The sequence below is a fragment of the Hyaena hyaena genome, unplaced genomic scaffold (assembly GCF_003009895.1).
Source record: "Hyaena hyaena isolate Hyena2069 unplaced genomic scaffold, ASM300989v1 scaffold_628, whole genome shotgun sequence".
Taxonomy (NCBI): Eukaryota; Metazoa; Chordata; class Mammalia; order Carnivora; family Hyaenidae; genus Hyaena; species Hyaena hyaena.
The window spans coordinates 590,773-604,746 of NW_024081261.1; the positions used below are offsets into that span (position 1 = coordinate 590,773).

At 46.2% G+C, this 13,974-nt stretch overlaps 1 protein-coding gene across 1 annotated transcript in view; it reads left to right on the forward strand.

The window, feature by feature from the left end:
- COL4A4 (collagen type IV alpha 4 chain) overlaps window positions 1–13,974 on the forward strand; it is a 114,596-nt gene that overhangs the window by 14,505 nt on the left and 86,117 nt on the right. Inside the window, exon 4 of the mRNA XM_039257625.1 lies at window positions 13,774–13,908. Within this exon, the coding sequence (XP_039113556.1) occupies window positions 13,774–13,908 (135 nt within the window). The remainder of the gene's footprint in view (window positions 1–13,773; window positions 13,909–13,974) is intronic.

A 13,974-nucleotide genomic window follows, 5' to 3' on the forward strand; every position in this document is an offset into this window, starting at 1 on the left:
CAAGGTCAACACCTGACTGACTACATTAATTCAAATGCTGATTTACAAAGAAAATAAAAGTAGATCTTTTTTTTTTTTTTCAAATACTGTGTTCAGTACGTTGCCACGAAGTCCACAGGGAAACAGCCAGGTCTCAGAGGTGCTAATTTTTTCACTCCCCCGTCATACAAGCTTATCTGCAGTTCTTTCAGCAAATGTCCATTCATTCATTCCCTCCATTCAGCAAATATCCATTGAGCATTTGCCCCGTGCCTGCCATTGTGAGGCTTTGGTGATAGAGAAAAAAATCCTTGTGGCCTGGAGCTCAGCGTCCAGCAGGAGATTCACCTTTCGGTCATTATTTCTGGGTCATTATTTCAACAGTTCTGGGCACTGTTAAGACCTTGGGTCCTTGCTCCGTGTCTGGGATAATGTGGTCCCCTAGTTGAGTTTCTTTTTTTTTTTTTTTTTTAAATGTTTTTTATTTATTTTTGAGAGTCAGAGAGAGACAGCACAAACAGAGGAGGGTCAGAGAGAGAGGGAGACACAGAATCCGAAGACAGGCTCCAGGCTCTGAGCTGGCAGTCAGCACAGAGCCCGACGCGGGGCTCGAACCCACGAACCGTGAGATCATGACCTGAGCCATAGTCGGACGCTTAACCGACTGAGCCACCCAGGTGCCCCCCTAGTTGAGTTTCTTATGGGAGCCTGGGGATGGGGGCAGGGCGGAGAGAGCAGTGGAATCAGACGCCACCTAGCGATGGCCTGGAAGCCTGCTGTGTCGTGCGTCAGGCTGCCATAACAAAGTTCCACATGCTCAGCAGCTTAAAACCACAGAAATTAATTTTCTTGCATGTTCTAGAGTCAGAAGTGCACAAGCAAGTTGTCGCCATTACTGTACTCTCTGTGGGAAAGAGCAGAGGCTCCAGTCCCTGCCTCTCCCAGCTTCTGGTGGCCAACGACTTTCTTTGGCTTATGGCCCTGTGACTCTAATATCTGCCTCTGTCTTTGCTCACCTTCTCCTCTGTGTCACCTCTTCCTCTGTGTCCCTCTCAGAAGGGTACATGCAGATAATCTGAGATAAACTCCTCCTCTTGAGGTTATAACTTTAGCACCTCTTTAGCCATCTCATGCAATATCCACTAATCCCAGGGGTTAGGACAGGGACACATTTCTTTGTGGCCACCATTCAACCTACTGCAAATGCCTGGGCAGAGAACAGCCTCCATTTGGACCCTGGGGGAAGAACCTCTATTCGGACCTTGAAGTGAGAAGGAGACAGACTGGCATGTTTGAGGGACTGAAAAGTGGCCAGAAAGATCTGGTTGGAGTAGGTGAGGGGGCAGGTGACATGAGGTGCAGTAGGAAAGGCAGACACAGCTCCTCCAGCCTAAGAAGGAAAGCTCTGGAGGATTTTAAGAAGGGTCGAAGCAGGTTGGATTTATAGGATAAAAAGATCCTTCTGGCTGCTGTCCAGAGAACATAGTGGCGGGGGGGGGGGGGGGGGGGGAGCTGTGTTAGAGAAAACCTGTCAGGGGGCTGCTGCTGTCGCCCAGGTGGGAGGTGAGGTTGCTTAGCGGGGGTGTGTGTGAGAAGGCGGGGGAAGCAAGTGGGTGTCAGGAGTATTTGGGAGGCAGGGTTGATAAGAGCGAGGGTGGCGGTGGAGGTAGGCGGGCAAGGTGTGCACATCTGTGTGGGCGGTGGTGTCTGGCCGAGGAGCACATGGGAGTGGTGATCGTGGGTCTACGAGTCCCATTTTGGGTTTGTAGAGCCAGAGGTCAACTGAATATGGCCAGGGCTCCAAAGAGAAATCTGGGCTAGGGAGGAACGTGGAGGGCTTAGTTGTTCCGTGTTGCATGCCATTAACTCCGCAGAAAAGGTCAAGTTTGCCCAAGGGAGAGTGGGAAGAGGGCCAGGACAGCCCGGGGTGGGGGGGGGGACGGGTTACCCCACCGGGAGGAAGGGGGCCAGCAGAGAAGACACAGGACAGAGACACAGCGAGGGCAAGGGGCAAGGCCACCAGGAGAGCAGAGCCAGAAGGAAGAAGCGAGGGTCAGCCAGTTCTGGCTCCTCTGGGAGCCTACGAAGAGCTCTCCATGCTGCCTCGTTCAGTTCCCGCAGCAGGTGTATGATGTTGCATTGCTCTTACACCATTTTTTAAAACATTTTTTAAATGTTTTATTCATTTCTGAGAGAGAGAGAGGCAGCGTGAGCAGGGAAGGATCAGAGAGAGAGGGAGACACAGAATCTGAAGCAGGCTCCAGGCTCTGAGCTGTCAGCACAGAGCCCGAGGCGGGGCTTGAACCTACAAACCGTGAGATCATGACCTGAGCTGAAGTCGGACGCCTAACCGACTGAGCCACCCAGGTGCCCCGCTCTTACACCATTTTTAAAAATGGGAAAACCACTCTGTGACGACCGGGTTCAAGAGGTGGCTTTCTTTATTGCTCCGTGGCAAAGCCCTATCTTCTGGTTCTCAGAGCAGGGTTCTTTCCACTGTACCACACAGCCTCTGAGGAGCACAGCTGAAAATCCAGGGTCAGTGTCGCTCCAGGCTGAACGGGCCACCAGATGCTCTCATTGACAAGTGAGGTGATCTTAAAGTACTAGAAAATACTCTGCCCCAACAGTCTGGTCTCCTTGGACTTTCAACTCCTCGAATAATACCTTTTTGTCATTTATTTTAATAACCCTTCACGTTACCCATTAGTTTTTCCCGTTACAGGTAGGGGAAGATCTTGAGGCACTTAGTGAAGGGATTTTATGCTTCCTGCGGAGGCCTGTTGGAGGGTTTAAGTAATGTTATAGTGTCGCCTAGTGGATGAATCTTTGAATTACAGTCAAGCCTTAAAAAGGCAGGAGGGGTGTCGCTAAACCGTTCATTTTAATTATAAAAGTCTTCATCCATTCAGTATTCGCTGAGTTCATGTTCAGAATGTATACCAGGCAAGGCAGTGGCCAAGGTCCTGAGGTAGTAATAAAATGTACACGGATCCCTAACCCCAAAGAGCTTACCAGAAGACATCACCCTAAGCAGATATTAATTAATGTGCATGAAACAATAATGAAAAATAGGTGATGAGTCTATTTAGGTGGTATTTGAGGGTGGACAGGAGAGTTCCTAGGGAGTGAGACTGATCAGGACCGGGGTAAAAAGAAAAGCAGCAAATGAAGTCAGAGGACCTAGGTTCCAATCTCTGTTTCCCCAGGTGATATCAGTGGCTTCTGGACATTTGCTTCATCTCTCTGAGCCTCAGCTTCCTTGTTTGGGAAACAGAAAAGTAGAAACAGGGTGCCTTTTTCTTCTTTTAAAAAAATGTTTTAAGTTTATTTATTTTGAGAGACACAGAGACAGTGGGAGTGGGGGGAGGGGCAGAGAGAGAAGAAGACCGAGAATCCCAAGCAGGTTACACACTGTCAGCACAGAGCCCCACACGGGACTTGAATCCACAAAACCATGAGATCATGACCTGAGCCGAAACCGAGTCGAATGGGTGCTTAACTGAGCCACCCAAGCGCCCCACACAGGGTGACTTTCTGCTTTAGGGACATAAGGATTCCATGGGCAGAATGCACAGCGCCGAGTCAGTGCCTACAGCAAGTGCTCAGGGGATGGTAGCTGTCGCCGTTACTACCACCACCACCATCATAGCTTTGGTTGGAAGAAGGTAGAATATGAGCTTCAGATGGAGAAAGGCTGCCATTGCTTCAGGCAAACAAGAGGCACACGTATGATTGGAGCAGAAGGAGTAGGTGTGGACATTACAGGGAGCAGGGCTGGCTGTGGTGGCGGGAAGCTGACTGTCCCCATTGCAGGGGGTGACAAAAGCAGTGACGGGCAAGAGAAGACTGAAGGGGAGTTGATGGCTGTATGTGGATGTGGGTAGAAGCCGGGGTGAGGGAAGAGAGAGAGGCCGTGCTTGGGAGCCATATGACACGACAGAGGAAGGGTTCCTCTGCAGGGAGGTGACAGGAAGACAGACACGTGAGATTTAAGTCAAGAGAGGTATGATAGCCTTGGCCATGGGGCGGACATGGAGAGTGAGGGAGAGCTGACAGCTACGTGGTGAGCTCACATGAAGGGACAAAGTTGCCACCCGATGGGGACAGGAGCGTAGCACGGGGAAACTAGTTGTGGAGTGATGAGCTCAGCTTCTGACATGATGAGTGCGAATTAACAGAGGAGGAAGGTTCAAGAAGGTGTTGAGAAAAGTTGGACATGTAGGGGAGAACTAGAAAATTGGACTTGAGAACGACAGAAATAGAAGTCTTTAATTAATTTGGTGAATACTATTATTTCCTGAAGAAACTTTATAAAAGAACACAGAGTACATTAAGATATTAAGTTTAACAATAAGACAGGCCTGGAAGCAATGGGCGTGTCACAGAAGGTACGGCGTGAGGATGGTTTAGTGGATGGGCCCATTGCAAGGCTGAGGCAGTGGGGAGAGGAGAGGTTTGGGGGAGCACCTGACTGATGCAGGTATGAATGCAAACTCACGAGGTATGTAAGACTAAGTAAGTTATACCCCTGAATAGAATTTTCTCATCTATAGGGGCACCTGGGTGGCTCAGTCGGTTAAGCGGCCAACTTTGACTCAGGTCATGATCTCACGGTTTGTGGGTTCGGGCCCCGCGTCGGGCTCTGTGCTGCCAGCTCAGAGCCTGGAGCCTGTTTCAGATTCTGTGTCTCCCTCTCTCTCTGACCCTCCCCTGCTCATGCTGTCTCTCTCTCTCTGTCTCTCTCTCTCTCAGAAATAAATAAAACATTAAACAAATTTAAAAAAAAGAATTTTCTCATCTGTATGGAGGATAATAATTCACATTTCTCAGTGTTGGTGGTTGGATTCAGTGAAGCAAAGTATGGAGAGAGGTTGGCACACAACCAAAATCAATAAACAAATTCCTTCCTGGGCACTTTGATGATCACCATCATGGTCTTAGAGACCAAGGGTGACTTGGAAATGTCTGTATAATTAGTATAATAAAAACATCTTTCATATTCATTTATTCATTAATGAAGGAAAGGACAAACATTTATTTATACTTCTTTGCACTGATTCACCTTCTGGCTGGGCAGGAGAAGAAAGCTGTCACAGAAAAAGTGTGGCCATCTATGTATTTGTAGTCATCTCTGTATTTATTTCTCCCAATCCTCTTACGGCTAAAATGACAGAGGGTTTCTTAGATTTTTGTCATTCCCTAAAGGGCTTGGTCCCTGGCACCAAGCATGTCAGGGGCAGCCCAGAAGGCTGAGTTGAAGATCTTGGTATCAGCAATGTCCATATTCTCTCAACGGTTGGTGTGTTCTAGCAAGTTGTGAAAGAAAAATAATTTGATCTTAGTCCTGCTCCAGAGCCGTGCCTGACACAGATGATTAACAAGTGACAGAATGCTAAAGGAATGCCCCGGCCCCAGAGGGTGGGGCGACTCTGTCCACTGTGATCACCTTCAGCCTCTTATTTGTACAGCTGGCTCAGGAGGCCTACTGTTCTGCAGCCTCAGTCAGAGCACACGTAGCACATCTGATGACACGGTGTTAGCCTGGCTTTGAGCAGGAAGAAGGGGATGGCTGGTGGCATCACAGAGCATGCCAGAGCTTCCTCGGCTGGCTAGATGATTGTCATTTCTGGATTCAGTGAATCTTTCTTGATTTCAGAGAGGCAGTTCTGTGTACAAGGAAGGAAGGGAGGGAGGGAGGGAGGGGGGGAGGGAGGGAGGGAGGGAGGAAAGAAAGAAAGAAAGAAAGAAAGAAAGAAAGAAAGAAAGAAAGAAAGGCAGATGGGGGGAGGAAAGAAGGAAGGGAGAAAGAAAGGGAAAGGAAAGGGAAGGGAAAAGAAAAGATCAAGGAGAAAAGAAAAGAGGAAAGAAAGAAAAGCAAAGAAAGAAAGAAAAAGAAGGAAGGAAGGAAGGAAGGAAAGAAAGAAGAAAGAAAGAAAGAAAGAAAGAAAGAAAGAAAGAAAGAAAGAAAGAAAGAAGGAAGGAAGGAAGGAAGGAAGGAAGGAAGGAAAGAAAGAAAGGGAGAGAAAGAAAGACGGACAGGGAAAGAAAAGAAAGATGAGTATTCAGACCAGAGAAACTACATCTGAAAATAAGGCACTCATTCCACTGGACTTGTTTTTTTTTTTCACTAGGCTGAATCCACTGTATGCCATGTCATTGTTCATGGCTGGAGGGTGTATAGTTAGGAGGAAAATATTTCTTTAAAAATTTTTTTTATTATTTTTTTAAAAATATTTTTATTTATTTCTAGGAGAGAGAGAGAGAGAGAGAGAGCGTGAGCAGGGGAGGGTCAGAGAGAGAGGGAGTCACAGAAAGAAACAGGCTCCAGGCTCTGAGCTGGCAGTCAGCACAGAGCCCGACGCGGGGCTCGAACCAAAGAACCGCGAGATCATGACCTAAGTGAAAGCTGGACATTTAACCGACTAAGCCACCCAGGCACCCCTAAAAATTTTTTTAAAGATGCCAAATTCTTTTGACTTTTTAATGAATCTCTTGTTACAGAAATGTCTCCTATGGGTTTGTTATTTAAGTTTGTTCATCCTGAAGTTAATTCCGTTATAGCCTTATAAATAAGTAAGCCCAAATATTTACTGTAAACATAGCGGGTTTTTTTTAAACTGATCCCTTCTTTTATATGAAATAGTTTAAGGATATTGGAGTTATTCTTTATGTTTCTGTGGATAAATAATTTACTCAGATTGTATGAACTAGCAATGACTATTTCAAAGATTGGGATTTGGAAAAATTTCATGAGCAACCTTCTGACAGATTTAATACTGTGATACACGGTTTAGTGTATTTCTTTTAAAAATTTATCCTATAAGGAATTACCTGTTAATATGAAAAAAAAATCCTAGCACTAAATATAAAAACAAACCACAGCTTTCCCCAGCATCTGCAAATAAGTAGGCATTTAATATTTTATGCTAGTTTTTCCACCTGCAAAGTAGAGGTTATTTTGCTGTTGAAATGAAGGCACAGCAGAGCCCAAGGTTCTATCTCAACAAGAAGATATGAACCTCGCTGCATTTAGGGCCATTGCTCACAGTGTGGGTGTGCTCTGCTCACCTCAGTGTGGAAACATTGACTGTATCACTGTTCGAATTATTTTATTATTTATTGCCTTTCCTACCATCGTAGCCTTGGGCATGTACACTGTGCTCTCCAGAAGCTCATGGTCTGGCAGGTGTGGGGGTAGGGAGATAAAGAGATGGTCACTTAACAGGGGAGGGGCGCTATTATAGGAGCCTCTGGAGAGACATCCAGTTCTGAAGGGGAGTTAGGGGAGGGCAGGAGGTTGGAGAGTCTCTCCAGGAGAGCACTAAAAGATGACCTTGGGAGTGGGAGGGGCAATTCTGGGACAGGACACCAAGTCTGTGAAAGAACAGAGCTTATTCAGAAATGGCGAAGAAATCAGTGTAACAGATGGGGGCGGGGGGTGGGTGGGCATGGCGTCCAGAGTTTTAACAGTGCAAATAACCATTCCTTGTTTTATTATTAAAAGCATTTTATAGGGCGCCTGGGTGGCTTAGTCAGTTAAGCGTCCGACTTCGGCTCAGGTCATGATCTCATGATTTGTGGGTTCGAGCCTCGCGTCGAGCTCTGTGCTGACAGCCAGCTCAGAGCCTGGAGCCTGCTTCGGATTCTGTGTGTGTCTCTCTCTCTGACCCTCCCCTGCTCACACACTCTCTCTCTCTCTCTCTCTCAGAAATAAATAAAACATTAAAAAATTTTAAAAAAGCATTTTAGATGGCACCTCCTCACATCAGGACCCATTTCTGTACTGAATGGAGTTTTATCATTCTTACCGCCATGCGAAACACTTCCACTCTTTTTTTTTTTTTTGTCTCCGCAAAGTTCCATTAGCTCACTGGATCCGTCCTTGCGTGTCCAGAATGAAGCATATTAAAGAGATTTATAGGCAGTTTATTGGCTGTTTGTTTCTCAGTTAATGTTTAAATGTACATTTTTTTGTTTCTAAACGTTACATTATTGTAAAGTACAGCATTCACAAAAGATAATTTTGGAAGTTTTCTGTAAATTCCCTGTAAGATGCAAAGATAATTCCCAAACTTCATGAAAAAGCAGTTAACTTCTGAGTCTTATATTCAGGAAATCTTACCAAGTAAGAGTAATTAACACAGGTGAAGAAGAAGGAGGAGGAGGAGGAGGAGGAGAAGAAGGAAGGAAGGAAGGAAGGAAGGAAGGAAGGAAGGAAGGAAGGAAGGAAGGAAGGAAGGAAGGAGTAGCTAAAGTCATTATTTATTCTTTTAGATTGTTGTTTACAATTCGTTCAATATTTAAATTGCTATGCCCACAAAATGCCCCCACATAACTTGTGCCTGTATAATTACATCTTATCTTTCATTGTTGTCTTTTTTGTAACACGTATTTATACATGACAGCTTCCTTGAAAATCCTCAGCTTTATTAGTAGTCTTAAGGATACTCCATAAATAGTTGTTATGATGAAAAAGTGTCAAGAGAAGGGAAAGTTCAAATGAAGTACGATTTGATTTGTGAAGTTTAGCCAGATGTTAAAGGTTGTTGATAATGTTTGGTGACACTGTGACTTAATGATGAAAGAGAAATGGTCATTCATCTTTATAATAAAGGTCACAGTCGCTGTTGGTAAAGAACGTAACATTGCCCCGGCTTGCATTTTCCCCGCTGAGACATGACAAAAAGCTATTTCTTGTATATCCTTCAAGAAATGTTCCTTTAGAAACATACATTTAGAGAAAATGTCCATTTGTTTCTCTACAGGTGGGATCATATGACATACAGCTCTTTTGAAGCATGAATTTTGTGTAATAACAAGAACAATAACAATAGTTTGCTTTATGGTTCCAGGCACTATGCGATAAACACTTGCCATGCAGTATTCTTATGTCCACTAGCATTGACAGATAAAGAAGCTGAGGAACAGAGAGGTTAAGACATGTACCCTAGGTCACACAGCTAGTATGGGCCTGGGCTTACAACGTAGGAGGCTGACTGCAGAGCCTGGATGTTGATCACCTATGTCTTCCTCATGAGCATCATAAGGATGATCTGTGTCTGCTCAGAAAGCCCTGCTCGCTGCCTTTTTTTTATATATATATTTTTATTTATTTCTAGGAGAGAGAGAGAGAGACAGTGTGAGCAGGGGAGGGTCAGAGAGAGAGGGAGCCACAGACTGAGATAGGCTCCAGGCTCTGAGCTGGCAGTCAGCACAGAGCCCGACGCGGGGCTCAAACCCACGAACCACGAGATCATGACCTAAGCGAAAGTCGGACGCTTAACCGACTAAGCCACCCAGGCGCCCCTTTGCTCGCTGTGTTTAACGTGCAGGCCTTACCTGTCCCCCACGGGCCCGTTCCAGCTGCGGGTCTCTGCGCATTTTGCGGGCTCTGTGGGAGTGGGCACCCTGCACCACGGCCCCCCAGCGGGAAAGTGAACACCACCGCTGCCTCGCTCTTGAGCAGGGTCGCTCTGAGATGTGTGTTCTACCCTGACTCCAGGAGTGCGGCTCTGGGGAGAAGGGGCGACCCACTGGTAATGTCCCTGGAGTCGGGTTCTTGGGCCCAACAATAGAAACGAGGTTGGACCCCAAAACCAAAGGCACAGGCAAGGCTCTTTTGGGGCTGAGCTTGAGTTGGAGGGAGACAAACCACCAACCGAGACCGGTTAGGCCGGACCCTCCCAGCAAAGAGGAGGCCCTGCCTGGGGGGAGAAAGTGCCTGCTTCCCGGATGCTAGTGAGCGAAAGGGGAAAAAAATGCCTCGCCCTGATGATTGGTTGGAAGGAGCTCGTCCTGATGGGTCGCTATTGGCAGATGACTCAGGTGGCTCCTGGGCACTTTTGGAGCGGAGTCTGCGTGTCTGGGAGCGGAGTCTCCATGGCAAATCCAAGGTTGGGTGCAGGGCTGCGTCCTGCTTCTGCTCGCTGACAAAGTAGTTTACCAGTGACAGCTGACCGGAGCGCCCGGACGGCGAGGCGGTTAAGATTCCTACTTCCGCTAAGGTCATGATCTCAGGGCTCGTGAGTGAGTTCGAGCCCTGCACTGGGCTCCGCAGGGGGTTTTCTCTCTCCCTGCCCCTCCCCGAGTGATGCTTTCTCCAAAACAAAACAAAACAAAACAAAACAAAACAAAACAAAACAAAACAAAACAAAACCCAGCTAACAGAAAGCGCCCAGGTGCATATTCTGTTTCGATGGTCCCTAATTGTCTCAATGACTGGCTTGATTCCGCCCCTGTTTGCCTGTCTTTCCTTCTCTGTATCACATCCCTGCTTCCTTACCCTATGGCCTTCAGATCTGGAACAAACGGTTTGCATTGCCTTCTTTGATTCTGGAGCACCCAGGCCAAGACAGGCTGCATGGTGTTGTGTTTTATAAGGTCCCTCGTCTATTCAATCGACCTCATTTGGGCAGATTTTTAGGATTTCCAGTTTTTCTTGCTATTATAAATAATGTTGTTGTGACTGTTCTGCCATTGTTGTTTTTAGACCAGGGCTCCTGCCTCCAAGACCTCACCTGTCTGTCCTGTGTCTGGGCCTGGCCAAGGCCAGCAGCAGTGTGGAAAGTGGTCCCCCACATGTAGACCAGGCCTGGCTGGGTCCCAGAGTCTGTATCTTCCCTTTGAGGTTGTTAACAATGATGAAAAAAGCCAGTCTAGGTGATACAAACAAACTTTAGTTAACACTTCATGCAGAGGGCAGTGTTCCTTTCCAAAGATCCAGAGAATTGCAAAACGGGGCAAAAGACAGGAAGCTTTTATGGGATGAAGAATAAGGCAAAGGAAGGGAACAATGGGAAGTGGATAAAGAGCAGGGAAATAAGCACAGACCCCAGAGCTGGCTTGGGCTGTAGGGACTGGCCGACTGGAAGTACTGTGGGTCTGGTCAACATGTGCGTCTACAGGGACCCAGATGTTATCTGCTTCGTTTTGCCGACAGGAAACCCGGCAGGGGGAGTGGCTCCATCTTGGGCCTAGAAAGTTGCTTCAATGGGGTGCACTTGTTTCCTGTATCCTATGTGGGGTTCACCTCATGAAGAGCTCAGGGGTTCATGCTTATGGGCTGGTCTGGGACCACATGGCTGGGCCCTGGTGTTAGGAGGATGGCCACCTTGCTAACTCATGGGATTCCATTCATGGGATCGCAGGGTCTGCTGAATAGTGCTGACACACTGATTTCAGGTGAGTCGATTTTTAAATGGATGAGGCTCCCTAAAATATATTTTCTCCTGGTTCCCACACACCTGAAGGGAAGTATTCTCGTATGTGGTCCTATGCACACTTGGAGTCGAGTACCAATAATTCAGAATTGTCCAGAGGTTTGAGACCTGATCTGAGCCCTGCAATCCATTCAGCTTTTCGCTCTGCATATCAAGACTTACCTGCTCATTGAATGCATGAGCACGTTGTTTCGTGGGGCAAGGGTATACAACATGATTGTCCTTAAATCTTTGGAAAAAGTTTAAGAAGCACAAGAAATTATAGGTGAGCATCCTGACTTGAAATGAATACCAAGAGTGTTTTCAAACTCATAAAATGCAGCATGGGCCCTGAAATGTGTTAGACAGCAGACCTGAACACCCTGGACACCACAGGGCATGGTGGTGTGCGGGCAAATCATCCTGAATCAGTGAAAACCTTGTTGTAAACTTCTCATTATAAAGCTTCTTTTTACCTAATGTAAAGGTATTGTCTTCAGATTGCAAAGTCAGTTATTTAAAAAAAATATGAACCTAAGATACATCACCTCTGCTCACATCAAATTTTAGAGAGAGATTGAATGTTGATGTTAGAAACTCTGATTTTAGATTCCTAAGTTCATTCAAACAGCCTCACTCTTCTGGTACACTGATTATTTTATGAAAAGTAAGTAAGTTTGAATGTATAAGATCATTTTATGTCATAAAGATGATAGTTGATAGAATTGCTTTTTTCAGAGTCCAAAAGTCATTTTCCTAACCATACAGGGCCCAGTTACAGTGTGTCCAAGGGGCTGGGTCGTCAGGCTGGGAGCTTGGTGATGGGATTTCCTGAGCCAAAGGCTGGGGTACATGGTGGATGGAAAACGTAACTGGTGAGCCAATATCCCTGCCCTCATAGTGTTAATCTCTTACTGGAGAGATGAACAATAAATGGATGAGCAAAGAGTTGAAAAATATGAAATGCTAAGATGCCAGGAATGAAATGGATGGGCTAATGAGGGCAGCAGTGGATTGGAGACCCTACTTCACTGGGTTGGAGTGGGGGAAGAGCTGGGGGTCAAGGAAGCAGCTGAGGAGGTGGTGGTTTAGGGGAGATCCAGGTCATGTGGAAATCTAGAGAAGGAGTAGTCCAGAGGGAAAGCCAAGCCAAGGAAGAGCTGCAGGGCTGGCTGGGAAGTCATGAGTGTGGGGTGCAAGGGAATTAGGGCCATACCCTAGAAGGTCTGGAGGGAGTTCGAGGTTTACTTTACATGCAGTGGGAAGGCAAAGAAGGTTTCTTAAAACTGGGGCAGTGCCACGGTCTGAATTCTGTTTCCATGTCACTCGGGTTGTCCTGTGGAGAGACGCGTGGGGGAAGGGAAGAGGAAGCTAGAGAGCAGTTTAGGGGCTCTCTGGTGGCAGCGAGGGGGACTGTGAAGAAGTGACAGAAGTCACACCTAAACTGACAGAAAGAAGAATGTCAAGGATGACTTCAGGATTCTGGCTAGATTTAAATGGGTAGTTTGGGAAGATTGAAAGGATTACATTTTGGAGGAAAAGCAATAAGTCCATTTCAGATATTTTGCTTTTTAAACATGGAGGTAGCATTACATCCAAGAAGGTGTCAAGGAGGCATCTGGAAGTTAGTGAGGTCTGTGCTGAGACATACAAATGGGGCAATTTGGACCCATGATATTTACAGTTTCAGTCCTAGGGGGAACCATGAGTATAGGTACTGGGACAAGGGACCCTGGGACAGAGAAGGGAGCAACATCATGGGGGTGGGGAGCAAGGGTGTGCGCTCCTCTGACGTCAGTCTTTCCTATTCCAGATCAAAGAGCTATGAGCCTCAAAGAGCTATGAGCCTCAAAACTGCTTGTAGGGGGCAGTGACTCAATGTCCACTCAGTGCATCAAGTCGTCTAAACGGGGGACAGATAACAAGGGAGCTGAGGGTTTCTCATCTTTGTACTGGAAATGTTCCCACTGTGGGTTCGGGGGAAGAACTGAGCTCATGAAACTTCTTTACCTAAAATAAGAGGTGAACTTTTCATTCATGACAAGTCAGATTGCATAAAAATAAATTAATCTGGAGAGCCTACTTCCAAATTAAGAAATAGATATTAGGTAAAAGCAGCTAAAAACAGAAAGGTTTTCCACAAAAAGGGCAGAACAACCATTCTCCCTATGAAAATTTTAAAAAGATCTGGCAGACTTTTCCACTCTTAATTTGTGCCACTAACATAATGGCAATGAGACTTTGATTTTTCTTTCTTGCTTTGTTTTGCAAGTTGCTTGCTTTGCTAAATAGCTCAAGATTCGTAAATGTCACTGACAGAATAAAAGTAGTACAAGAACTATGATCAGTTTGTGTGGTGTGTGCGCGTGCATGGAATAATTCAAATTTATTGTATGGCTTAAATTCAGGTTTAAAAAGGCAATGTTCCTCTTTCTTATTTTTGTAATTATTTGATCATTTGTGCTTTTATTATTAGAATCTGCTCAAACTCTAACTTTCCAGGCTTCTGTTAGCCCACGTGAACATGAGTTGGTGTTAGAAGACACTGCTTAGGAATCAACTACCCCTCTGCCTTTTAAATCTTCCTTCTTAGGGTCAACCAGGACCATCAGGACCACAGGGTCCTATTGGACCCCTGGGACTGCCAGGACCCATTGGAATTCCAGGAGAGAAAGGGATGAGAGGTGACAGTGGCCCTCCTGGAGCAGCAGGTGACAAAGGTGATAAGGTAAGCCTCTTCTTAAGTGAGGGAGTCTTACTCTCCACTCACTGGCACTACTCTGCCAGATTTTTT